Source organism: Knufia obscura (assembly GCF_036327395.1).
Source record: "Knufia obscura strain CCFEE 5817 isolate CBS 148926 chromosome Unknown scaffold_14, whole genome shotgun sequence".
Lineage (NCBI taxonomy): Eukaryota > Fungi > Ascomycota > Eurotiomycetes > Chaetothyriales > Trichomeriaceae > Knufia > Knufia obscura.
In genome coordinates, this window is record NW_027042700.1 from 520,844 (window position 1) to 545,801 (window position 24,958).

The 24,958-nt window shown below is 52.0% G+C and overlaps 12 protein-coding genes across 12 annotated transcripts; 3 read left to right on the plus strand and 9 right to left on the minus strand.

Annotated features, from left to right (window-relative positions):
- Positions 1 to 592: 592 nt before the first annotated feature.
- On the plus strand, positions 593 to 1,489 carry PMZ80_009720 (uncharacterized protein; the record flags this gene model as incomplete). The annotated part of the gene is made up of 1 exon (XM_064878113.1): positions 593 to 1,489. One exon carries the CDS (start codon positions 593 to 595, stop codon positions 1,487 to 1,489), a length of 897 nt encoding a protein of 298 aa, XP_064726221.1.
- Positions 1,490 to 2,448: 959 nt separating this feature from the next.
- PMZ80_009721 (uncharacterized protein) lies at positions 2,449 to 3,189 on the minus strand (the record flags this gene model as incomplete). Its single annotated transcript, XM_064878114.1, has 1 exon — positions 2,449 to 3,189. One exon carries the CDS (start codon positions 3,187 to 3,189, stop codon positions 2,449 to 2,451), a length of 741 nt encoding a protein of 246 aa, XP_064726222.1.
- Positions 3,190 to 3,736: 547 nt separating this feature from the next.
- Positions 3,737 to 5,823, minus strand: PMZ80_009722 (uncharacterized protein; the record flags this gene model as incomplete). Its single annotated transcript, XM_064878115.1, has 2 exons — positions 3,737 to 5,703; positions 5,751 to 5,823. The coding sequence occupies 2 exons, from the start codon at positions 5,821 to 5,823 to the stop codon at positions 3,737 to 3,739; spliced, it is 2,040 nt and encodes a 679-aa protein (XP_064726223.1).
- Positions 5,824 to 6,536: 713 nt separating this feature from the next.
- On the minus strand, positions 6,537 to 7,323 carry PMZ80_009723 (uncharacterized protein; the record flags this gene model as incomplete). The annotated part of the gene is made up of 4 exons (XM_064878116.1): positions 6,537 to 6,592; positions 6,641 to 6,741; positions 6,789 to 7,227; positions 7,278 to 7,323. The coding sequence occupies 4 exons, from the start codon at positions 7,321 to 7,323 to the stop codon at positions 6,537 to 6,539; spliced, it is 642 nt and encodes a 213-aa protein (XP_064726224.1).
- Positions 7,324 to 9,528: 2,205 nt separating this feature from the next.
- Positions 9,529 to 10,290, minus strand: PMZ80_009724 (uncharacterized protein; the record flags this gene model as incomplete). The annotated part of the gene is made up of 1 exon (XM_064878117.1): positions 9,529 to 10,290. One exon carries the CDS (start codon positions 10,288 to 10,290, stop codon positions 9,529 to 9,531), a length of 762 nt encoding a protein of 253 aa, XP_064726225.1.
- Positions 10,291 to 10,848: 558 nt separating this feature from the next.
- On the plus strand, positions 10,849 to 12,627 carry PRP45 (mRNA splicing protein; the record flags this gene model as incomplete). Its single annotated transcript, XM_064878118.1, has 1 exon — positions 10,849 to 12,627. The coding sequence occupies one exon, from the start codon at positions 10,849 to 10,851 to the stop codon at positions 12,625 to 12,627; it is 1,779 nt and encodes a 592-aa protein (XP_064726226.1).
- Positions 12,628 to 14,102: 1,475 nt separating this feature from the next.
- On the minus strand, positions 14,103 to 14,795 carry PMZ80_009726 (uncharacterized protein; the record flags this gene model as incomplete). The annotated part of the gene is made up of 2 exons (XM_064878119.1): positions 14,103 to 14,719; positions 14,768 to 14,795. 2 exons carry the CDS (start codon positions 14,793 to 14,795, stop codon positions 14,103 to 14,105), a joined length of 645 nt encoding a protein of 214 aa, XP_064726227.1.
- An 841-nt stretch (positions 14,796 to 15,636) lies between these two features.
- PMZ80_009727 (uncharacterized protein) lies at positions 15,637 to 16,354 on the plus strand (the record flags this gene model as incomplete). Its single annotated transcript, XM_064878120.1, has 2 exons — positions 15,637 to 15,904; positions 15,954 to 16,354. 2 exons carry the CDS (start codon positions 15,637 to 15,639, stop codon positions 16,352 to 16,354), a joined length of 669 nt encoding a protein of 222 aa, XP_064726228.1.
- Positions 16,355 to 17,170: 816 nt separating this feature from the next.
- On the minus strand, positions 17,171 to 17,983 carry PMZ80_009728 (uncharacterized protein; the record flags this gene model as incomplete). The annotated part of the gene is made up of 1 exon (XM_064878121.1): positions 17,171 to 17,983. The coding sequence occupies one exon, from the start codon at positions 17,981 to 17,983 to the stop codon at positions 17,171 to 17,173; it is 813 nt and encodes a 270-aa protein (XP_064726229.1).
- Positions 17,984 to 18,836: 853 nt separating this feature from the next.
- On the minus strand, positions 18,837 to 20,201 carry PMZ80_009729 (uncharacterized protein; the record flags this gene model as incomplete). The annotated part of the gene is made up of 3 exons (XM_064878122.1): positions 18,837 to 19,693; positions 19,743 to 19,790; positions 19,841 to 20,201. The coding sequence occupies 3 exons, from the start codon at positions 20,199 to 20,201 to the stop codon at positions 18,837 to 18,839; spliced, it is 1,266 nt and encodes a 421-aa protein (XP_064726230.1).
- A 947-nt stretch (positions 20,202 to 21,148) lies between these two features.
- On the minus strand, positions 21,149 to 23,099 carry ATP2 (atp2, beta subunit of the F1 sector of mitochondrial F1F0 ATP synthase; the record flags this gene model as incomplete). The annotated part of the gene is made up of 7 exons (XM_064878123.1): positions 21,149 to 21,840; positions 21,891 to 22,149; positions 22,203 to 22,498; positions 22,551 to 22,593; positions 22,651 to 22,736; positions 22,845 to 23,014; positions 23,089 to 23,099. The coding sequence occupies 7 exons, from the start codon at positions 23,097 to 23,099 to the stop codon at positions 21,149 to 21,151; spliced, it is 1,557 nt and encodes a 518-aa protein (XP_064726231.1).
- A 691-nt stretch (positions 23,100 to 23,790) lies between these two features.
- Positions 23,791 to 24,363, minus strand: cox5 (Cytochrome c oxidase subunit 5B, mitochondrial; the record flags this gene model as incomplete). Its single annotated transcript, XM_064878124.1, has 3 exons — positions 23,791 to 23,910; positions 23,961 to 24,154; positions 24,270 to 24,363. The coding sequence occupies 3 exons, from the start codon at positions 24,361 to 24,363 to the stop codon at positions 23,791 to 23,793; spliced, it is 408 nt and encodes a 135-aa protein (XP_064726232.1).
- Positions 24,364 to 24,958: the final 595 nt, after the last annotated feature.

The following is a 24,958-nucleotide window of genomic DNA, read 5'->3' on the forward strand; positions in this document are numbered from 1 at the left end:
TGAGCACACGTACTTCTATGCCCTCTTATGACCCTCTCACGCGCGACAATCATGATGAAGCGAAGACCGCTGTGGGAAAGTGGGAGTTTGGGACTTTCCAGGATATCGACCGGGCCTAGGATTTGGGTTCACATAGTGGAGCTACGATCCCCCTGCAAATGGTTAGGCGATGCTTGGCACTTCCCTGCACTTGATTCAATCCGAAGTCTCCTAAGCCCGCTCTTTCCTGTATGTGAATGCAGAGCTTCAACTATGAAGCCCAGAAAGGCAATACTGCGGCAATGAACATGGCAGCACATCTTCGCCGAGCGCTATGCTTAACTATCTAGATTTTCGTGATCGATGTTCGAGAAATGACCCCATACTCCTCGAATGTGGCTTATGCTAGCATGCTAATGGCAGATTGTTCTCCATACTCCTATCGATAACTACAATAATGTTAATATCCATTGTCTTGCTGTGCCATCTGACTGCGATGTCTAGATGCAGTTTGCAGAACGAAGCAGGATAGCCCCGGCGTGCTTCAAAGCAACCAAACGTGTATCTCCATAGCCCGGGTACTCAGACTTTCTGCGAAACTGTCTTTAGACAAATGACCAGCTATCAGAACCCCAATCTCCAGAACCTCAACTGGGACCGGTACATCGAGCGGGCCATGCCATCTGCACTTACACCGGTGGACATGGAACACGCAGAAGCTATTGTCGTGGATATGCCATCAGCCGAAGTCAGTGACGACGAAAGCGAGGATGAAGGTAGCGAGGAGGACGTCATGGATGCTCGAAGTGGAGAATTGGGCGATGATGAAGAGATCGTTGAATCAGAAAGTTCGGTGAATAGCAAGGACGGCAAACCTACCGCAGCCCCAGTAAACAATGATCGGAAACGTCCTCACGATGAGATGGATCTTGAACCACAAGTTGCGGACAACCTGTCAGCCTCAAACGAGAGGCGGGCGCTTCCACCTCCCCATGGCACAAGAGCAAGTCTGGATATACGTGTCCGAAAACGGCCTCGCGGAGGCCAGGAGCATTTGTCTCTGGGAGAAGAGCAAGAAAGAGGTCAAGGCCAATTGCAAGATGGCGACCTAGGCGAGCCTGGCCCCGCCGTCCGCTCAGCATCCGTCACCAGCAGTTTTAGAACGAGCAGATTATACAAGCACTGGCCTAAGCTTCGAGACGCGGACACCTTCGAAAATTCTACCGTCAGCGAACAACGTGCCGAGCTGAGTGAATACATGCAGGACCTCATGGGTTATGCGGACATGATCCAGGCTGGGGCCATACCTATTGGCTTCGTCAACAAGTTCTTCACGCGGCTCGATGCGCATCTTTTGAAAATGGATCAGAAGCTCGACCAAGTTGAGGTACTACACCGGCGAGAAGCTAAGCGCAAGGCTAAGATGTCGAAACTGCTTGCCGAAGCGAAGACTGATCACGAGGACTTGCAGTCGGTGCTCAATGACTTCGAGCTGCCAAGTTGTCGATGAGGTAAAGAAGTACTCAAACCAGCACGCCAACAAACCAGACTACCAGACTACCAGCCTACCAGCCTACCAGCAAATCAGCATACCAGCATCACAGCACTGCAGCAACGCAGCGCACCAGCAACGTAGCGCACCAGCAACGTAGCACACCAGTAACACTGCATAACAGCAACGCTACACAACAGTAACGCAGCACAACAGCAAAATAGCACAACAGCAAAATAGCAAGACGAGTGTCACACTTTCCGCATCGCTCAATACGCTCACGCTACACACCAAGGCCAAGTCAAGCCTCAAAGAAACAAATCGTCCTAATCTCAACGCTCTCCCGCATCGGAGCCCCCTCCCTAGTCGTCGGATCCTCAAACGCAGAGTGCCCCACGAACCTCGCCCTCCCGTCAGTCTCCGAGTCAAAGGTCTCCAGCAAGATGACTTTCTCCGGCGTGATCTTGGGAAGTACCACCACCTATGGCTATCCGAGTGCTTCATGATAGAGTTCTCGCCATTGCGGTCGCGGTAGCGGAGGTACAGCTTGAAGAAGTCCTCGGGCGGCGACGATGTCACATCACACATCGCAAGCGGACGTTCTTCGACGACGTGGTGGATTGGCTTTCAAACGTTGATGAATGCCACGCGGCGCGATAGGAGGTCGTCCGCTTCATCTGGCAGGAGTTGCTTGACGCACAGGGGTTCGGACTTGGCGGTGTAGTCGCAGTGCACGAGCATGACGGGTGACCGCTGCGATGTGTTCGTCTCCTGCGTGTGTTGCTTGGCTGCATTTTTTGCAGTCCGGATGGTGTGGTCGAAGACAAGGACACGTTTCGCGCCGAGATCCTGCACGCCGAAGCCATTCTTGTCAATCGTGAAGTCGTCGACCTTCGACGAGCCACCTCATGCGGAGAATCGCCCGGTCCGTGGATCCAATTTGCCTTCTCCGACTCGTAGAAATACAGCTCCGTCAACTAGGGGAAGACGTCTTTAGTGTAGTTGAATGTAGCTCTAACCGCCGCCTTGTGCACACCATTAGCTGTGGTCCCGTTCGTATGAGTGGTATTGGTATTACCTGGGAGGAGAGCCTTCTCCACAGCCGGCTGGGTCTTCTGCCAGCAGGGCAACTTCTCGACGTTCTCCATCATCCAGCGCTTCAGGTTAGGATACTTGTCCAACGGCAATTTCGACGCAGCATGCAGATGCATCGGACTTGCGATCGCGATGTCCGCAATGGTCGGTTCGTCGCCCGCAATCCACTTCGTTTTGCCCAGTTGATCGTCAAGACATTTCGCGAGCTTATTAAAGTTCGGTGCCTCCTTGTCGATTGCTGCCTGGTCAGGCACAGCCTTCATAAATGGCTTGACGATGTACTCGACGAAGTAGACGTGACAACTAGGGAACCACGAGGATGCCTCCCAGAGTAGCCACCTGTTAACATTGGCGCGCTGTTTCAGGTCCCGCGGATACGCAGATGTAGGGCCGGCAAGGTCGGCGCCGTACTGCAGGATGGCGTTTGACTCGGTCAGTACCATGTCGCCATCTGTGGCGGCGGGCACGGTCTGAAAGGGATTGATCTTGGTGAACCAGTCTGATTTTTGCTCGCCTTTGAAGTAACCGACGGATTTGACCTCGTGGGGCGTGTTCGTTAGGTCTAGGCCTGCTAGGACCTTCCTGCAGTTGATGGTGCGGGGGTCTAGGTAGACGTCGAGCATTGTTGCCTTGTGGTGATATATTGGCATTGGAAGCTGTCACTATGAAAGATACTGCAGAAAGACTTCGAGCAATGAAGGGCACTGGGAAACCTGTCATAGCTATATTTGTACTACTCCATCGTGATTAGTACCGAGGGTTATATGTGCACCGACTGCCACAACCAAGGATTGGCGTGGTCTGCGTCTCGCAGCTATATTAAGATTGCACACTATCTAGGACCCAGGTACAACTGTACTGATCCTTTCGGGGGACTTACCCAAAAGCCTTCGTCGAGTTTTACCTAGCAGCGGTTGGACTTCCAGGGGTACTCCGTACGGCACGCTCCCTAAGGCACAATGCTAGCATTTCCACGGGCAAGTGTCACCATAAGGTAGGCAGGCCTTCACACTCTTCATGTAGCACAACTTTCGTACGGTGCACCGTATATGATATTAGTACAAAATAGATAGTCTATTCCAATATCGTATTGTACACTTTTAGAAGCTTTTCCTGAAGGTCGCCAAGACAAAACAAGGGTATCACAACCATTTGGTCCGAAGACTCTCGTCAAACATTCTCCTCTTCAACCCATCGTAACCCTCCATCAACCTGAATTCCATCTCTTACCCAAGGCCAGTCACGGATTTCTGTCAGCGGTATACGACGTGTGCTTCTCTTCAGCAGACCTTCGACGCATTTCTGTGCACCATCTAGTTGCTTTCCTTTCTCAGGATCCCACTCATTATCTTCGTCGCCATAGCGGACCCAGCCCCATTCGCATCGGGCTATCCGGTGAGGAGTTCGTGCCTTGAGGACTGCTGGGTCGCCACGGATTCCTGGTAATGCATCGAATGGTAGCCTTCCTTCCATGAGCGCATATAGAAGAACACCCAATGCCCACGCATCCGTTTGTCGTCCATCATAGGGCTGGCCCATCAGAATCTCTGGGGCCGCATAGTCTTCGCTGCCGCACCTTGTCTCCAACAAAGGACTTTCTGGAGGTGGTGGTATCATTCGAGACAAACCTAGATCTGTCAATGTAACAACAGCCCGATCAAGCGTTTGCCAATCAGGCACGTCGCTGTGGACTTGTACGGGTATGTTGAGAAGGACGTTCTCCAGCTTGATATCTCGATGTACAATGTATTTTTGATGGAGGTAACGCACCGCAGACACCAGTTCCGTGAATATCCTTCGGATCAATGGCGGTGTGAGTATTTCGGTCTGGTTGCTGGCCACTTCGAAAAGGTCACCGCCGGGACAAAAGTTCATTACTAGTAAAGCTCGCCCATCCGGATCGGTGCCGAATGCTTTGAGATGCACGATCGAGGGGTGTTGTATTACCTTCATGAGTTCGACTTCTCTTTTCAAGGACACTTCAATTCGTTCGGCGTCTGCCCCTCCTGCCGGACCGGGTTGAACTACTTTCACAGCCACTAATCTTCGAGAACGTGCTCTTACACCAGCCATGTTTGTGCTCTCCTGTCTGTAGTCAACGCTCTCTTTTCTGTCAACGACAAGCCTCACAGCAAGGAAGACCTTGCTGAATGTACCTTGTCCAAGTTGCTTGAGTGGCTCGTATGCTCTAAGATGACCTTTGCTTATGCTTTTTGCGGTAAAAACTTCGACCTTTGGCCTCTTGCTGACGGGTTCGTCCTCATGAGTTCTGTTGTCCGTGTGCGCGGCGGCGAAGGAGTGGTCTACTTTCGGCGCGCTGGAGGTAAGGCCTCGCTGAGCACCCAAAAACTCTTCCCGTTGAAGTCCAAAATTTGTATGATCCATGACAGGCGGTGGACCGGCCGTGGACACAGCGTGTTGACGCTGCTTGGGAACAACCATGAGCTCAGGAGCGTAGTCACTAATACTTCTGTTACGGATATGAGTGCTGTTTTCGTCTGTATTTCCATCATCGACGGAACGGCGGTTCACATGTGTCTGCAAACCGGAATAAGGTTTCTTTCTTGGAGACGATGGTGAAAAGGTAGAATGGTTCGAAGATATGGACATGGGAAGCTCTGCCGCTTTTGAGGAGGTAGAGGAGGCGCGAGAACGGGTCCGAGCAAGGGCCTTCCACGACTCCAACGGGCCCATGGTCGGTGAAGGCAGAGGTGTGATGTCTAGCATGGCCGCGATCTGTGGGGAGGAAATGGCTGAACCTGGAGATACTGAGCCAGCAGTCGAATGCAACCAGGAGCGTACGCTGGGTATGCGTTGAGTGAAACTCGCAGCAGAAGCACTTGATATCATGCGTGGTTCAATGTCTGTAGAGCCAACGGATGACCTGCGTCGCAGGCTCTGCAGGTCAGTCTTGATGTGCAATTCGTGCATCATGTTTGTGGCCTCGCTCGAGGGCGGCGAGGGCCGAAAATTGTTGGAGGCTTCGGCATTCTGCTTGAATGCTTCTCGATTAAGTTTGAAGTAGGAATTGGACTGGGTAGCTGGCAATGTGGCTCCTCCGTCTTGAGCAGCGTCAAGACTCGGGGTTTCCGATGGTAGGCGGATATGAGGTGTTCGTGGGAGATTATCATACGCACCTATCGATAATCAGCACGAGTACAGGAAAGAAGAAAGCGTGAGCTACCAGGATGTGATTGTTCTGCAGGCCTACTCTCCGTCTTATACTGATTTGGTGCGTTTGAAAGGTGCTTCTCCATGATTTCAGGATGTTTTTCTTGATGGTACATGTCCGCTCTGCAGCCGCGTTCTTCAGATACCACCACAGTTGAACGCAGCTAGACCGTGGGAGCCATGAGCATTGGTAGTGCGAATGGTCCTGTTGCGAGACGCGTTGTCGACCGACAGCGTTACGCCGTTGTCGTTGATGCTGATGTACCTCACCAGGCTCACCAATCAGGCACAGTCGGACCACAGGCAGCTATGTGAGATCAGACAGCATGTCTTGCTTCCAGAAGCAGCGTCTTGAATCTTCTTTGCATGAGGTTCGTGTTTCTGGACTTCACATGCAAGCACGACTCGTGTTGTAAACGCAGGCTCGCGCAGGTGACCCGCAGCAACGTTCCTGCAGCGAATGAACAGACTTCATGCAAACATGCGCCGGGTGACTGCCATATTTATTTTCCCCGCCAAATTTTACCTGTACCCTAGCTAGCCAAGGCCTAACCAAGTCCTCCTCCGACGCCAACGGAACCAAACTCCTCACTCGTGCAAGCCTGAAAGAATACTAATGGTCTACGTTCCACCCGCATCCATCCTCATCCTGCTTCATCGCAACCGTCTCACGGCTCTGGTCAAGCCATCACTATGAGGACAGACTTATCCCGGTCGACGCCCTCCTGACCGACCGCCATCATGACTCCCAGCTGTGCCTTGGAGAGCATACTCTATCGCCCCTGCCCAGACGTTTTTTTTAGGCAACCAGTCCGAGTTCTCTTAGTCGAAGCAGTGCAACATCATGTTGACCATCTGTAGTGTCTGTCAGCTTGTTGCAGCAGCAAGCTCAGATTAATCTACCTGAGGCCGCCGACCGAGTTGCATCGACCACGTCGAATGCATCAGAAGTTACAGCTGGAAGTATCCTCCCTCCCAGCACTGGCTCACCACCGTTGTCCGTACTGCATTGTGTCAGACAGCTCGAATCATCATGCCAGGGTTCGGTTACCTTCTCATCTCGACCGCTGTCATACGAAAACGGTATCGACCCTGCGCGGATATCACTAGGTTTGTGAAAGATGCGTATCCGAAACTCCCACCTTTAACTTCGTCACCCTCTGATAATGGGTGGATGTTATCTGCGCGCTGGCCGCGGAGTAAATCCTCCTGCGACAGAGCTTCGAAGTCTTCATTTACCAAAGACGCGAATATCCATATGTCTCTGGTGTCAGGCAGAGCCTCCAATTGACGACCGAAAAGTACAACGACCGGTATTGGCACTGTTCGACCCGCCACGAATTGTCTTGGTAAAGGAGTTGCGAATCTCATAGTCAGCTCACTCTGTGGCTCGGGCTCCTCAACGCTAGTCACTACTGTCGAAGATTCTTGCGCTTGGCTCAAGTCGTGTTTGAGCGCTGCGAGCCTGGCTGACTGCCTCCGTTGTGCTTCTGTGGTGTACGGTTAGTGACAATCGTTGCAGAGGATGAGGTCGTCTTACTCCTGGGCTTGCTTTTGTCCTTGCGTTTCTTCACTTGACTTTCCATGGAGGTAGCATTCATACGTGATGTTCGCACCCGTCAGCTGACACACCACCAATGACCACTAAGATATTGATATATGCAACATCGATTTACAGCTGTATGCCCATCCGAACCCAGTTATCCAACAGCCCATCCCGGTCGTCCGACTCGACTGATCATGTCCAAGACATGCCTCCTACCGGAGCCTCAGAGGAGGCGTGCAGCCTTGAGATGCTCCGTTCAGTTGACGATCGGAACGTGCTAAGACAGGAGTCATGGTCTAGAACCTCAGATCACGGCACGTGGACTTAGGTTTGACCGCCTTCGAAGCCGAACACAATTAGGCATGAGAAAACATGCTGGGGAGCGACTTCCGTGACAGGAATGCGCCATGTGCATCAAATTCTGGTTTCTCCTTGGAATCAATAGGTGAGCGATACATTCCTAACGCCAGAATCATAACCCTATGCTTTTACCTTCAATCTTGCTAGAGCAAGGGCTCAGGGTTGTTGAAGTCACAGGCGTCACATTCATGCCTGTGCGATTTGGGCATAATGCCCCAAAGCATTTCGGGCGAACCAAGCAGGGATTCTGCATTGGTCCCTGTCAGATTGCCGAACCGGCTCCTCGGGCCTCAGAAGCGTCCGCTTAGGATGACGCCCGAAACGTCAAGTAGCAAGTTGGTTGGACGCTGCTTTGTCCTCCAAGACATCTAGCTACCGACACTTTCGGAGCTTGGCATATTGGCATGTCCTAATTTGGCTGCCATGGCTGTTCACACTACGCCTCATTTGCTCAAAACGAGCCTCACTAGCCACAAACGTCTTGCAGATCCTGCCAGCCATCCAAGAATACTCTAACTGACATGATGCAATACTATTCAACAATTTGGAATCAGTCATCGTACTCGTGATATCACACACTCATTGTGGCTAGTATAGACGAGATATCTGCAAGGTATAGTCCATCTGCTGGTATACGAGGTTAATATGTCCGCCATGTGCAGCTTCCGAGATCGGCTGATATCACGGAAGTATCAAGCTTTCTTCAAGGTGCCATTGCTTATCCTTGTTCGCACGGCACGAATTCGATACAAGCGGCCAACGCAATGGACCAGCAGTTCAAGGTTTTGATCCAAGCAAAGCAGACGTAACGGCCAGCTGACATATGTAATGTATTGCATGTATTCGCAGCAACCAGTTCCCACGAAGTTGAATCAAACCCGGTCGATCGAATGGGTACTCCGTGCCTCGCTCATTTGTTCACATGCCAGTGCATGGTTCTTCCTGCATAGGCAGGCGTGGGCAATTTGCAAGCGAGCCATGGACACGTATTCAGTGATGCTCCAAAGCTAAAATCTTCTCACACCAAAAAGTCATGAGCCTTCTAAGGGCAAGCATTACTCGACTATGCCGAATCGTCGCACAGGGTAGGACAGATCGATCGACGTTTGTGCTTCCAAGCTGTCACACGATGATCTCACATTAGCGTGAGCCTTCCATTCGGAATTTCAGTCCTTCAGCGCTCACTCTGCAAAAGGTAAGATCTCCCCCCCACAGACTGCCGAATCTGGCGACCAACATGCTTTCCGGATGGGAGCGCGGAGTTCGGAAGGCCGGAACATAACTCTAATGAAACAACGTTCTTCTGCAGATTGAGCCTTGCCGACGATTGTCCAGCGAAGACGAGATCGCGATGCATACATGACTCTCATATCCTTGCTTTGATCTCATGAACATCAAGAGGATGCCACAACGCTCATTAGACGTTCACACCATCCACCCATCCATTGTACGTTTTGTCGATTGCTTCTGCTCCCCTCAACTCAGAGACTGTCCGCAAAGGAGCTCATTAAATCTCGCAGCCTTCGAGCCTTCATGACGCACTCCGCCAACGCATCCATACGCCTAACAGCGGGACGAGCTCACAGGAGGAATGCCCACCTGACCAGCTATTCGACCCCTTAGCTTTAAGTATGTGCTGTGCTGATTTGACAGGAGTGGAAACAGAGATAACAAGGGACCTACTCAAGGATGGCATCAAAGCAACCCTTCGAGCCGCTTTTGTCATAGATACTGAGCCTCATCCGACTTCCTCGACCGCAGGAGATCATACCGAAGAGTCTTGCAGAAAGCAAGATGCCTCTGCATATTTTTGGTCCTCGACAATATAGCTTCACAATGAAGTGGATGGTCCTCGTACGAATCGCAAGCACCCGTTCAAGCAACCCTACTTAGACGTTTTGCCCTTCACCCTATCCCAATCGATATCACCCGTCAATTTCTGCTTACAATTCGAAACAGCATTCTCCATCCACAGCTTCGCGTACTGCCTATGCGCCCATTGCATGAACGCATCGCCATCGAGCGGCGCCTTATCCGCCTTGCCCTCTCCCTGATAAAATATGCTCTTCAGCTTGAACTCTGCAAAGCCCAACTCGTATTTCGCCTCAGCCGACATCTCGAAAAGTCCATCACCTGGACGAGGACTATCCGGATGATCAAGCGGCGAAGCACCACACCGGAACAGAATCGTGTGATTATCCGGACGTGAAAGAACTTTGAAATGGTCCGTGATTTCCGTGCCTTCCTCGTATCCATTGTGCAGCAGTTCCTGCTTCGTCCATAGCTGGTGCTTCGTCGTCGTGTCGTTCTTGTACTTGTAGGCCTGGTACTGCCTCTGAATGCCGAAGCCAAATCCTCCCCAGACGCCCTGTGCAAAGCGTGTGACGAGCTTGTCACCGCCTTCTCCGGCGTCCTTCGCAAGATCCCGGTCCAGTTTGGTGATCGGTATCCTCCTTACGCAGACATCGTGGAAGGTAGGATTTCTGTTTGGGTTGTATCTGTTGAAGAATTGTGTCTTGAAGGTAGGATCTGTGGAAGGATCCATTGGCTCGAAGACATCGTGCTTGGTCCATATGAGGAAGCTGCCTGCCGCGGTCGCTGTTGCGACGGCTGTGCTCTGGAGGAACATAGAAAGCCTTGAAGGCATTGTGATGGATTGGGGACGCGCCTGGCTCTAGTTAATCACCACCAACGCACCACGTATGAAAATGACTTGACGAGACTAATTGCTAGGCTTTACAAAAAGCAGTTGTGTCGGCTCACTGATCCCTCAACTAAACGATGTCGTGCTACTGTCGTACTGCACAGGAGATAGACTGTAGTTGATCTTGCCACGGCGGCTTCAAGATGGCACGAGTTGCCTCAACCTCTGATTTGCACCCCTTAGACACACAGCCAGATGCCAGTAAGCGTGAGCGAATGACAGACCACAACGTCTCGCGATGGAGGCGACAGCCAATAGATTCTGAACGAGTGACACGATGTTTGGAAGCGATGCTTCACTCTACCTCGTATGCTCAATTTCACTTTAGGGTTCGGGAGCACACCGGTCACGTCCGACCAGCCACATTTTAGAGCCGAAAGTTTGTCCAGTTTGCACCTACCAGATTAGGCTCAGCTGCTATGAATTTCGAGGTTTTCAAGACCGAACAAGCTGATAGCATATTCCTGCTACCACACAACTTGCTCTAGTCGCACCGTCACAATGGCGACTGGACTGTTCGCGTCGCTCCCGAAACCAAAATACACCGGCGAACACGAAGACATCCCATTACACGCGCAGCCAAAAGGCCCGCGAATCGTAGGACCCGGCGTGGTCGATGAGTCGCAGATCGTGCTGAAAAGAGCTGGACCTCCTGCTTACGGCCAACGATCAGGATGGCGGCCCCGGAACCAGGAGGACTTCGGCGACGGCGGAGCTTTCCCAGAAATACCAGTCGCACAATATCCGCTTGATATGGGACGAAAGGGCAAAGGTTCTTCTTCGAATGCTTTGACGCTGCAAGTCGATGCGGAGGGAAAAGTCAAATACGATGCAATCGCGAGACAGGGCCACAGCGACAACAGGATAATACACACCAATTTCAAGGATCTGATACCGCTTCGGCAGAGGGCTGAGGCAGGCGATCTGAATCTGGACAGGCCAACACAGGAAGATGTGGCAGAGTCTACGGAAAAGACGAAACTGGCTTTGGAGAAGATTGTCTCCGGAACACTAGCAGCACAGAAACCAAAGAACGTGAAGGGTCGCAATCGAGAAGAGCCCACATATGTTCGATACACACCTGCAAATCAGATGGGAGACACCTCCAAGAAGAACGACAGGATATTCAAAATTATGCCGAAGCAACAAGACCCGATGGAGCCACCGAAGTTCAAGCACAAGAAGATCCCACGAGGACCACCATCGCCGCCTGCGCCAGTCATGCATTCACCCCCTCGAAAGCTAACGGCCGAAGACCAGGAAGCCTGGAAGATCCCACCTGCAATCTCAAACTGGAAGAATCCGAAGGGCTACACCGTCCCGCTCGACAAAAGACTGGCCGCAGACGGAAGAGGCCTACAAGACGTGACCATCAACGACAAATTCGCGCAATTCGCAGAGGCACTATTCACAGCAGACAGACACGCCAGGGAAGAAGTCAACATGCGAGCAAAGATGCAGCAGAAGCTCGCCGAGAAAGAGAAGATGACAAAGGAGGAACATCTACGAGAAATGGCAAGAAAGGCCCGAGAGGAACGAGCAGCAGCAACCAAGGATCGACCACGTCGTGACTCTGGCAGTCGAAGACGGTCAAGATCCAGATCGTACTCGTACTCCGACTCCGACGCATCCCGAAGCGATACGGACTACGACTCAGCCGACGAGAAAGCGCATCAGAGGGCCGTGGCTCGAAAGGAGCGACGTGAGGAAGATCAGCGCCAGCTCCGCCAGTCAAAGATGGGTACGGAGAAACGACTGCAGGCGATGGCTCGAGAGCAGAACCGGGACATATCCGAGAAGGTGGCGCTCGGTCTGGCCAAGCCTACATCTGCGAATGAGACCATGTACGACTCCAGACTATTCAACCAGACATCTGGCTTCGACTCAGGGTTCAACGAGGACCAGCACTACGACAAGCCGCTTTTCGCTGCGCAGGATGCGATCTCATCTATTTATCGACCCAGCGCGGGCGGCGGCATGGACGACGACGATGAAGGCGGCGCCGAGGACGCCATGGAGAAGATTCAGAAGGGAAATCGCTTCGAAGCGCTGGGTAAGGCAAAGCAAGGTTTCAAGGGCGCTGATATTGCGGAACGGGAAGCTGGACCTGTACAGTTTGAGAAGGACAAGGATGATCCGTTTGGGATTGATAGTTTGATTGGGGAGGCGAAGCAGAAGCAGGATGGTGAGCCGAGTAGGAAGAAGTATGGGTTGGAGAGGGCTGAGGAACGGGAGGAAGATGATAGGAGGAAGCGGAGGAGGGTTGATGATGATGAGTAGGGGGCTGTTGGTCCGTTGGGGCTCTATGCGCTTGGGCGGCAATGCAGTGAGGTACAACATAATTATTGAACTTGGGTGATGAGCACGAGTGCTCTCGCCATAGCTCTGGTACATGGTCGCGCGACACGCGTCGTCGCCGCCATGATAGATTGTTGGCAGCTCCAGGTTATGTCAATGAATCCCTCAACCCTTGTCACCGCGAGTTGCATCACGCAATGATCGAACCGTCGGCCGCGATGAGACGGAATGTACTTGTTCTGTTGTACATGCACCTGCTTGACCCCGCCTACATCCTAGAAAGCCGAGGTTGAGCTCCTTATGCTGATGGAGATGCTCACAAATATGTGAAGCGCATGATGGGTGAGGATAGACACAGCAAGGAACAGAGATGGTTGTGGCGGTAAAACGAACTCCGCGTGAGGCGGTGCAAAATCACAAAATGTGGCGGTGCAAAAGGAAGGAACGATCCAAGCAATGACGTCGACCCAAACAAACCACGGAAGGCACCAGATCACCGCAGCCTGCGCAAAAGTACCTCCTACATAACACTGCCGCCTGCCAGGCACACGACTTCCTGCTCAAGTTCGCCGCGCACACTCTCCACGAACAACTTGAAGGTCACAACATCTACCGAGACTACAGGACGCATATCCAAAAACCCCCGCCAGAAAACAGCCCACCAAATTGAAGATGGCAAACTCAGACGCCGCACCAGCCCTAATAATCGTCCTAATCACGATCCTCCTCCCCCCAGTCGGCGTCGCAATGGTAGCAGGTTGCGGTGCAGATTTATTCGTTAATATCTGTCTTACGTTGCTCGGGTACATCCCGGGTCATATCCACGCTTTGTAAGTCTGCTCTACGATGAATATGTCCTATGTTTGCGCTATGATGAATATGTTCTATGTTCGCGCTATGATGAGTATGCATGAGGGCTGACATTTCTGGAAACAGTTACATCGAATATGTATACTTTGATCGGAGGGCGAGAGCGCGTGAGGGCGCTATTACGGGGGCTGAGGCGCCGGGTGTGTATTCGGAGAGGGTGCAGACGGGGGGGAATAGGGGGTATGGGACTGTGTAGATAAGATGAAGGGTTTGTGAGAAATGAAATGCGCCGCTGGGATGGATGAGACTGGGGTTTTGGGAGGGTGGCTGGATGGGTTGGGATGAGGGCTGGATATTTTGACGTTTTGATCATTCTAGACAGAGACGATGTCGCTGCTCTATGAAAGAGGTGAGAGCTTGACCATGGCTACGGAAGGACTGGAGTCCACAGCATACCGAGGTTCGCACCATTGGACATCAGATGTGCCTGCACGTGCGCATGCGTGGTATAGGCACATTGATGCTCTATAATCTATTAGATCGGCGCAACAGTCTATCCGCAAAGACATTCCTCCCTCACGTACCTCCCACAACGCTCTACACCATCCTGCGCGGCAAACTGACGAACCCCAATCCCGCACTTCCCTCTACACAGCAGCCCTCTCCAACTCCCTCGTAATCCTCCCACCAGCACCCCTCCCACCCGTCGGATCCCTGCTCCCCTCCCTAACCGCCCGATCCACATCCCCAAACCCCTCATCAACCTCTACTCCATCACTCCTTGCCTGCCCAACCCAAGCCCACATCTTCTCCCTCTTAAACATTTCAAAGTCCCACTCTTCACTCTCCAACTCCCCCCTCGGACTCGTCCAGATATAAGTCTCTGCCTCCGCTTCCCCCTGCACATGCGCTTCTAGATCCTTCTCATCGACCACCTCATCCAGCGCCGTATCCTTGAGGATTTGGACACGAACTTTCTGTCGGGTGTACTGATCCCCCTCAAATATATCGAGACGCCAGATGTCGCCGTCTGTTAGGCCGGTTACGAGGGTGCCGCGGACGGAAGGTAATGGTGTGGACGGTTCTTTTTCTGGAGGGGTGGTTGAATGAGGGAGAATGGCGGGGTAATCGGCGTGTTTGACCTTGTGGCGGGTGTAGCCTTGGAGGAGGGCTGGACGGACGGTTGTGAGGGATGACTGCCAGGGCTCGGGGGTTGTGGTGCCGTAGATTACGCGGTGGAGGACGGGAGGGGCCATGAGGGTGCCTGCGCTGTTAGCCTTGAGAGTGGCTGTGGGAGGTTTGTTTGACATACCATAGAAGAATGCTGTGTGCTCGCCCATCTTGGATGTTGTGTTGTGCTGTGGTTGTGAGCTTGTGTGAGTCTCGATTTTCTATGCGTGGAGCGGGTCAGTTGTGGTAGCAGTGGCTATGTAGATTCCGCATTTGCGAATTTGTTATAGCGTTTCAGGGGACTTGAAATGCGAAGCTCTTGCCAGACGAGTTGCGCGTTGAGAAACAGCGATAGGTATACATTTTGTTCGACCTCCGTCTGTTAGAAGGAGACGATAGTGGGCTGGTAAAGAGCAGCCGGAAACTGATAAAGAGTCCTTATCGCCATGTCCCGCGCTAATGACGCCTAGCTTCAGGGGTGGACCGTCCGGGCACATTTCAAAATATGGTCACTGTAGCCCCTTCACTCCTCTGTACTAAACTGAATAGAGCAAGGTCGTGTGGTTGACTTCTTATCACCATAAGATCGATGGCAAGCTTGTCAGGCTCGCGAACGCTGCTGTCCGGATCACAAGAGCCATGAGACACGTAAGCAGCCGGACAAGCTTTGCGCTCAAGAGTCTGCGGCTATCCAAGTCCGAATCCGAAAGGCTCTTCCGTGTTCACAGCGAACTCGTGAGAGGACGCGCGGCCGAGTTGCAACCCTCTTCTTGTTCATTCGAAGCTCGAAGATGTGATGAGGGCATGTCCTGCTCGTGGTAGGTCTTGTAGACTTGAAAGGTGTAGTAGATATTTTCTTGAACGAGCTAGAAATACAGGCAAAACTTTGCAGGACCAGTTTGCAGCAGCCGAGACTTGAAGGAGACTCTCAAGGTAGATTGCAAACCGAAAATCTACACACGTCCTCCTATACAGTAGGAGGCTATACTTACACCCAAGCGAGCTCAAGCAATGTGGTCTCTCAGCACCCGATTACTGTCCTTGACTGCCCTAACCATCCTTGCAACAACAGCACTCGCCCAGCAAAACGCCACCGAAGAGACAGGCAAGCTATGCAGCTTGCAACTCCATACCAGAACAGGATTAATCCAGCGTACAAATGACTGGGAGCTTGTACCCAGCACAAACACCACCCTCTGGCCCGCAGCACAAATCTACTTGACGACTGAGGAATCGAGTAGGATGTATGGTAGTGATGGCGGGCGCTGTGGGTTTGATCGTATGTCCCATGATTCTCTGATGTAACCCCAAACGCTGACGGTATACAGCTCACCTCCGCTGCGCCAACATTTCAGACTTCGACTCAACCAAACACGGCTTCTACATCGCGGAGAATGGCTTGCTGAATTTCGCTAATAGGACGGTCTTCTGGCAATGTCCGAATAATGATTCGGCAGACGAGCAGATGAATAATGCTGCGCCCTATTTATATCCCCCGATTGATTCTATCGAAAAGATTAAGCTTCCGGAGAACTGTACTGCTGTGAACCTCACTGCGAGTCGATGTGAAGTTGACCAAGGGAGCGAGTTCACGGTGACGCCAAGCAGTATATTGACTACTGCCTCGCTGACGGGCGGCATTGGCAGTGGGTTGGTGCAGATGAGGACGAACGGCTTCTTTGTTGAATTCATTGTTGGACTGGTAGGAATGCTATTGACGTGGTTATGATACAGGGTTGAAGTGAACCTCGTGTGGAGTAGTATTGGGAGGCTTCGACCAGGACGTCTTCTCCGCCGTGGTCATTGCACTTCTCCTCTTCCAGCTTTCGAGTTTAGATATTGGTTCCTGCAGGACGGGTTAGCTCTTCGCAAAGGCTCAGTTCGAAGCAGGAAGACCAACATACCTCCCATCCATCCAACGCGCTAAGAAATACGCCGCCACAAACGGAGGCACGACGTACCAGAACTGGTGGCGCATACGTCGTGCCGTGTTGAATATGGCGTTATGTCCAGCGTGTGCAAGGGGTCTAAGTCGAGTCGATGAGACCATGTATGTCGTTATTCCTTTCTGGGCCGGAAGTACTTTGTGGCCCCAGCAGAGGACTGGTGTACTGTGCTACGTGGTCAGCAGTGTGCTTCGCTGGACCGAATATGGACAGGATCCTACGTTGGCTTTCCCTTTGGGAGGTTTTGGTCGTATTCCATCTTGCCTTGGTAGTTGCGGTCGTTTGATCAGATGTTGTCGCTGCTGGGCAGTGGAAGGAGACATGATTGACCCGGACTGCGCTGACTTAAATAGAGCCGTCTCCCGAGATCCGTTCAATGTGACTGCAAATGAGCCTCATGCTTGCCCAGCAAGCTTGAGCATCAGGCAAGACAGCCATTTGTGGAATTTTGGACTCCCACCCCTGCGTTCTGCGGGTGCTAAACCGCATTCGTACACCTCGCGCAGATCCATATCATACAAGGCGGGCCAATCCGAGGACTTTTCGTCCAAGATTTCATTATGGACACCCGTTGCAGCAGGTCGGTTCTTGAAAGTCTCTCATCGAGTGGACAGTTTGTCAAATTCTTCCACAGCTCTGATCCCACTTGGCCCATGGTAACATACAAATAGCATCCTCTGGAACGCACCGTCCTCTTCCCGATTGAGCTTAGACCCCGTCGTTGTGATGAACTCGTGGTATGACTTCAGCTTCGTATGCTCGCCTCCATACTTGCTTATAAGCTCTTGCCATTCCCCGCTGCTCTCCGCTTCCCACAATCCTGCTCGAGGATCGAATGGGAGCGACTCAAAGAATGGCTCGTAGAAGATGTAGCCGTTCGCTGCGGCATGCCAGAAGCCTCGAATGAATATGGCTGCGAACATGCTTCGACGGATGCTCTCTGCGACGAGCCATGCCTCCCATGGGCCGAACACCTCGTCCAGATTGGTTGGCGCCTCTTGCCAGAGAGATCGGGCTGCTGTGAACATGCGTGTCACGAGGTTCTCGACTTCGGGATCCTTCTTGTTGGAAGGTTTGTCAAGCAAAAGCCGGTTTAGCGATTGAGTGATCAAACTGTGTATCCCTGATACCCTTTCGCCCAGGTTACTGCACTCAACCTGGCCCTCCCACAGCGTGTCAGGTGCGTGCTGAAAAGTCGAGAGCTTGAGCTGGGCAATGCGGTGATGAACGAACGGCGATGGTCTGCCCTCAAGACCGTCACGTGCAGCTTGCGAGAAGAATGCTACCAGCCATTGGAGATGCTCACCATCCGTCATTAGCATGGGTTTGGCCGCTGCTGAAGCGGCTGTTTGACCACTGGCAAGAGCTGCAATTGATACATCTCGCGCGGTCTGCACGGAGGTATAAACCATGTTCAGCTGACCTGGACTCGAACGATCACTTCGAGCGTCATGCTGAGGTTGTGGTGAGGGTTGACTCCGGACTACCGGTTCGAGATCGTAGATACAGGGAATTTGCTTCTTAGCACACCGATCGCAAGCTGGTAATTGTGGGACGCAACGTCTTTTCGCTTTTGTGCAGGCTTCACAAGCTTTTCTTAGAGACGGCGGCATCTATTTGAACAGTTTGATGCTGAGTTTCCGAATGTGTGCTCCCTGCTTGCTGCTATAAGTTCACTTGACTCCCTGAATGGTCGGTCGAATGTCTTCAGAAAGTTCTTCGGTGGTTCCCATTGGTACTCATGGCAATGCTAGGTATCAACTCTACACCCAGCCTGTCCTAAGGACAACCAACAGATTCGGCAGCTGACCATACCACAGGACACGTCGCGTAGCATCGATTAACGGATGGTTGTCGAATAGCGTGGTGTTGGGCGAGAATAGAACGCTGGAAGGCTCCGTAAGACAGGCGCTACGGGCGTCAGACATTACCCCTTTCGTCTGAAACCGGGTAAATTAGGAACCCCTTACACTAACATTCATGATTCTAGGCGGGCTTAGGAGGCACCAGCTGCTCGAAGTTATAGCTAGGTACAGTAACAGCCTTCATGGCAATTCTTTACCTCACTACTGATGCTCAATGGTACAGCTTTCAGCTATGATATTCTGATTGTACTGTCCAACGTGCCTGCTAAGCTCAGCAGCCAGAACGTAATGAATGACACCCCAACTCCGTTACATGATGCTTTCCCTTCGGCAGGGAAGACTGAACGCTGAACGCTCAAGCATACGCTGTGACCGGTAATGACTGGTTCGATACGGACACTCATGGTCTCGAAGGAAGCACAGCACCACCTGGTCTGGGTCTCGGCTCCCACCCACCAGGCGGCTGAACCCACTTCCCCTGCGGCGCGCTCTCACCCTGCCCACCATGCGGCTGAATCCAGTTCCCCTTCGGCGCACCCTCGCCCTGTCCACCAAAGCGACGATGCCCAGAAGCAGCATTCTGGATGAACCTCCCATTCGGTCTCGGCGCGTTCGCAGCTACCCCCGGCGTCAGGGGTGCAGCACCAGTCTCATTGCCACCGCTCACCACCCCATCATCCTGAAACACTTGCAATGTATTCACTGCCCAATACGCCTCCGCAAACGCAGCTGGGTTGTTCGCCACGTACTCCTCACACGTAGGTGCAAGACTCGCACACTGACTCGTATTCCACGTATTGCCCGCCCAATCACCGCAAAACGTCGTATCGAACACGATCTTCAAATTCTTGAAGTGGTCATCCATATTGAAGTCGCCAGCAAATACACTCGTCGGTGGCCCCCAATTCTGAGACGGACTCGGACTCGCGCTCGCGATGTCAGAAGGGAATTTGCCGCGTTCGAAAAACCAGATCTTGATGAAGGATGATGTCCATTCTGTGGCATAGACGCCGCCACCGTTAGTGTTGAAGGTCTCGCCGAAGGTGAGATTGCTGGTGTCTGCGATGGCGCAGCCGGCGTTCTTGGATTGGTCGGGGGCGTTGACGTCGCAATCTGAAGTTACGAGTTCGCCAGTGAATTCTTGTTGGTCACCTTGGGCTTGGGTCTGGGCTTTGCTGATGCGGGGACCAGAGGAGGTGTGTAGGGTCATTTGGTTGGAGGGTTGGTTGTTTACGCCTTCGACTATGTCGATTTCTCCTGTGGCGAAGTTAGATTGGTTGGTTTGGGTTGAGTGGTGGTTGCTTACCATTGTTTGGCCAGTCGTCGCCGACCATCCAGAATGCGGGCCATGTACCTGGTCAATGTTAGATACTGTGGCAAGAAATTGGGGGTTTCCAAACATACCACAAACACTCGGCATATGCACAATATCTGCCACGACAAGTGCATGCTGATAGCTCTTCGCACTTGATACTCGTACACTTCCTCTGCCATCTGGTGCTTCAGACGTGCTGTCGACGCCCATGTAGACTGCCTTGGTTGCATTTCCACCGTCCATGAAGCCCGCTAGACCAGTGGCATTTGCTTTCTCAAGCGCCTCGTATTTGACATGTCCATTGGTAGGATCTTTGTCCGTGAAGAAGTCGAAGGATTGAAAGAATGCTTCACCGGAGTAGTCATCTGCTAGAATGTATGCGCTCTGCGCTGTTTGTGAAAGAAGGAATATGCTGGCCAGCAGCGAAGAGGTAACGATCGAAGAATGCATCGCAGATGCTTTTGAAGGAATGAATTCAATAGACAAATAGCGAATGTGAGGATGAGAAGGATATGCTGGTGGGAGCTGTGGAAGCTGGTGATCTTATGTTTACAGAGCGAATGTTTGGGGTTGCGAGGGAGACGTCTGGCTCGAATCAAGTGGCGAAGTCGAAGCTCACAGTACTAGGTACCCCACCCGCGAGCAGAAGTGAAGGTAGTGATGGAAATGAAAGACAACAGCACTCACGAGTTCCTTCTTGCTATCACCTTTCATAGGGAGGAAGTGCTTCACAAACCTTTCTTCTCTGGCCATCTTGAGCCATCAAGACGTTGCTGCGCCTTTTCGTCAGCTTTAGCTTAGGCACTGGCGAGGAACGTGCAGCGGACAAGACGAGCTCAGACCTTATCAATCATAGCATCAGTAACGAGCTAGGTGGTCTATGCGATCGAGAAACCATTGGCAGGCTGTCAAGATCTGGTCTGTGAAACGTGGAGGAAGTCAACATGAAACGATCGTAGACGCGTCAAGGAATGGACGCTTTACCCAACTTGGCGTCCTGGAGAGGAAACGGCGTTACGTAAGCATGCACTCTAGCCCAGCCCTTCGCCTACAACTTGGCATCCTAATAGCATCGGTCAGTTCAAAGCAGAAGCTTCGAGTCATGTTGTCTGACGGGAGGAGCTCGATACTGGTAGATGCCTTCGGGAGCGTCCCGAACGGAGGACTACTCAAGCAACTTTCAGCTCAACGCAACAATATTTGTAAAGAGTAATTTGATTCATGTACAAGGCTCTTCTACACCGAGTGCCCATCGTCCATCGCTAAAAAAAAAGGTTTTCATAGCATACAAAAGGAAGACCTTGCGCTTCAAGCGTTTTTGCAATGTGATGAACACATGTTAACTGATCTCGGCTTGACGACCACAAATCTTCAACCCAGAGTCTCAACGAGCAGCTCTATTTGTTTTCAAGCTCTGCCAGGATCTTCTCGCCCTTGGCACGAGCAGAATCAAAGTTGCCAACCATATAGAACGCACCCTCAGGCAGGTCATCACCCTCTCCGTTCATGATCTTCTGGAAAGAGGAGACGGTATCCTTGACTGAGACGAGCTGACCTTCAATACCGGTGAAAACCTGGGCGACCGTGAAAGGTTGGCTCAAGAATCTCTGGAGCTTTCGGGCTCGCTCGACAGTAAGCTTATCTTGTTCCGACAATTCATCCATACCCAAGATAGCAATGATATCCTGTAGCGACTTGTACTCTTGCAACATCTGTTGTACTCGAGTGGCGGTGTTGTAGTGCTCATCGCCAAGAACACGAGGATCGAGGATACGAGATTTGGAATCGAGAGGGTCGACAGCTGGGTAGATACCAAGTTCGGAGATACCACGAGACAGCACAGTGGTGGCGTCCAAATGGGCGAATGTGGTGGCGGGAGCAGGATCAGTCAAATCGTCAGCGGGCACGTAGACGGCCTGCACTGATGTGATGGATCCCTTCTGGGTGGTTGTGATACGTTCCTGCATGACACCCATGTCGACGGCGAGGGTTGGCTGGTAACCGACGGCAGATGGGATACGACCAAGCAGGGCAGACACTTCGGAACCGGCCTGGGTGAATCGGAAAATGTTGTCAATGAAGAGCAGCACTATATTTTGTTAGCCATTGTCGAGGTCAAATGCATGTAAAGTGACGTACCATCCTGACCCTCCTGATCACGGAAGTATTCAGCAACAGTCAGTCCAGTCAGGGCGACACGGGCACGGGCCCCCGGGGGTTCGTTCATCTGACCGAACACCAAGGCGACCTTGGATTCACCATCGAGCTGAATGACGGAGGTCTCCTGCATTTCGTGGTACAGATCGTTACCCTCACGAGTACGCTCACCCACACCAGTGAAGACTGAGTAACCACCGTGGGCTTTGGCAATGTTGTTGATCAACTCCTGGATAAACACCTGCAACGTTGTCAGCCTCATGGCCCACTTCTGTCGTCCTTGCCTGATCTTACAGTCTTTCCGACACCGGCACCACCGAAGAGACCAATCTTTCCACCACGAGCGTAAGGAGCGAGAAGATCGACGACCTTGATACCGGTGACCAAGATTTCCGCAGAGGTGGATTGCTCAACGAATTCTGGTGCATCGGCGTGGATAGGAGCGCGCTTGTCGGTCTTGATGGGACCTCGCTCATCGATGGGGTCACCAGTGACGTTCATGATACGACCGAGCGTACCTGGACCGACTGGAATCATGATGGGGTTGCCAGTATCTGTGACCTTGTGACCACGGACCAGACCCTCGGTACCTGCGGCCATTAGCCCTTGTTCTGACCACCTCTTCTTCCAATATCGACGTACCGTCCATAGCAATGCATCGCACTGTGCTCTCACCCAAATGTTGCTGAAACCTGTGTTAGTCTTGACTGTCGTGCGATGTTAATCGAGGGTTGCAACGTACAGCGACTTCGAGAATCAGCTTGTTGCCGCCATTGTCGGTCTCGAGGGCGTTGAAAATCGAGGGCAAGGTCTCGCCAGAGAACTTGACTATTGCAGAAACCCATCAGCATTATTTTCTTCTGTTGCGGGCCATCTGAGGTGACACTGCAAGCTATTCCAAGCTCCAGCACTAGCTCGGAAGGAGTTTTCTCGTACCGTCGACGACAGCACCAATGACCTGATGAATCTTGCCATCTTGTGTGCTGGCATCTGTGCTGGCGAATCTCGTGCTCAGGGCCGGCAGAGCTTGTTTCTTGAGAGGCTCGAATGCGCGTCGAGTTGTTGCAGGTCGGATAGCAGCCCTGCTAAGCAGGCGTGAGGCGCCGCTACAGATTCATCGTTAGTACTCGTTCCAGCCCACCAGTATAGCTGCCACTATCGCTCTGAGATCTGCACTTACTGCTTGAACATGTTTGCAGATATTAGAGGTGTTGTGGATGAGAAGAGCGGAGAGGTCTGGTCAACAAGGAGAGGTCATAGCAGTTGATGTTACAAAATCAGAGCTCGATTCCAACCGAGCTAGCAACTCACGTGATTGTCTTGGCGTCGGATCCGATCTCCCTGAAATTATGCCATGGACGGCTCGGTGACCACGCTTTCATCTTCTAGAATATCTGAAGAAGGTGCGACACATTGATTGATAGGGACATGGCTAGTCGTATGGGAAGCACCGTCGTCGTTTTCTTTTGGCACGTACGACCTTCCGACTACATTACGGTCATATATCTAGTTCTGGAATCCCTCATCCTCAACTCATCTTGCTCCCCGGCAGAACACCAACGTGACCAGAGGTACGAATATGCATAATTGAATCGACTGGTGTGCTCCTGAGATACCACTGATGCAACTTAAGGATATGGTTTGGATCATCCGTCTTGCGATCTCTTGACAAGGTACTGTGCTGCAACTGATGCTAAGAAACCAGCCAACATGATATCCCGGCGACAGCCTGTGTCACCTACAGTATTGCACAATCAATGAGATTTAACTTCTGTACATGAACTATTGAGGCTGTAGTGCTAATAGTTGTATAACATGCGTGAAACCAGCCATTCGCCCCAGCAAAGAAACCTTGTAGGGAAGCCTTTTGAAAGAGCAATACTCAAATATCGTCCTCGGACTCCAGAGATATTCCTTGAGCCTTTGCCGACTTGCTCTGAACATAACCCTTGCCCTTGTAACCTTCGCTGCTGATACCATAGATCGGGTTGACTTGTTCTTCCTGGAAGGAGTCAGAAGTGCACTCGCGAAGATCATATTAGCTCGACTTACCTTGAGGTACTCATTCGTGGCTTCTTGCCATTCCTTGGTCATCGTTCGTGGTGGAGGTCGAGCAAAGGAGTGAATACCCAAGAAGAGGACGGCAGAGACCGCGACACCAATACCTGTGTAGAACCAGACCTGTCCCCATTCACCAGGTGGTGATTCAGCACGAGGTCCATGTGGTCCGAAGGCAATCCACCAAGCTGTTAACACATTGTCAGCGAACATGCTTCTCGTATAACGTTTGCACATGATCAGGCTTGAGTTCAGGCCCTATCTCCTGTGTCGTCGTTCTTCATGACGTAGGGTTGAACATACCGGCTTTCTTTTCTTGCAGAGTCATTTCATTCCAATCAACCTTCATTCGATCTCTCAGCTGCATCCATAGCTCTGCCTGATCCTGCGGTGGCATAGACTCCCATCTCTTTTCAATTCCTGCCAATGTTGGGTTGGAGATAGCATGTGCCGATCTCGTTGATTGTCTGGACTGGCTGGTTACTGGTACCTGGTGACTGGCAGCGAATGTCGGCGCGAAAGTTCGAGCAGATGTTTGAAAGGATCGGGTCGAAGACTTGAGTGCTCGGGTACACGAAAGCGCAGCTGTCGAGGAGCCGGCAACACGGGGGTTCAAGGAGTGGAGAAACATGCTGGCTGGTCGTGCAGTTGTGCCTTCAGATCATGCGTAGCTCGAAGATGGACGACCGCGGCAGGTCGTGTGCGCTCTTGCTTTCGCAGGGTGTCGAGGGAGCGTCTATGGTGTGGTGAGGTCCAAGGGTACGTGAATCGACGAAGTTGAAGAACGCAGCCAGAGCTCGAAAGCTGGAAAGCTTGGCGGCCTTTAGCGTGCCCGACTTACGATTTTCCCCTACAATAATAATGCGTGCTGGGCTGACCACTCTTTCATCAAAGTGGTCTGACACATCTCTCTACGCAAATGCAGTGTTTCACGTGTTACGGAATGTGCATGGCAGAACAATTGTGCTTCATTTCAGAGCAAGCCGCTATGG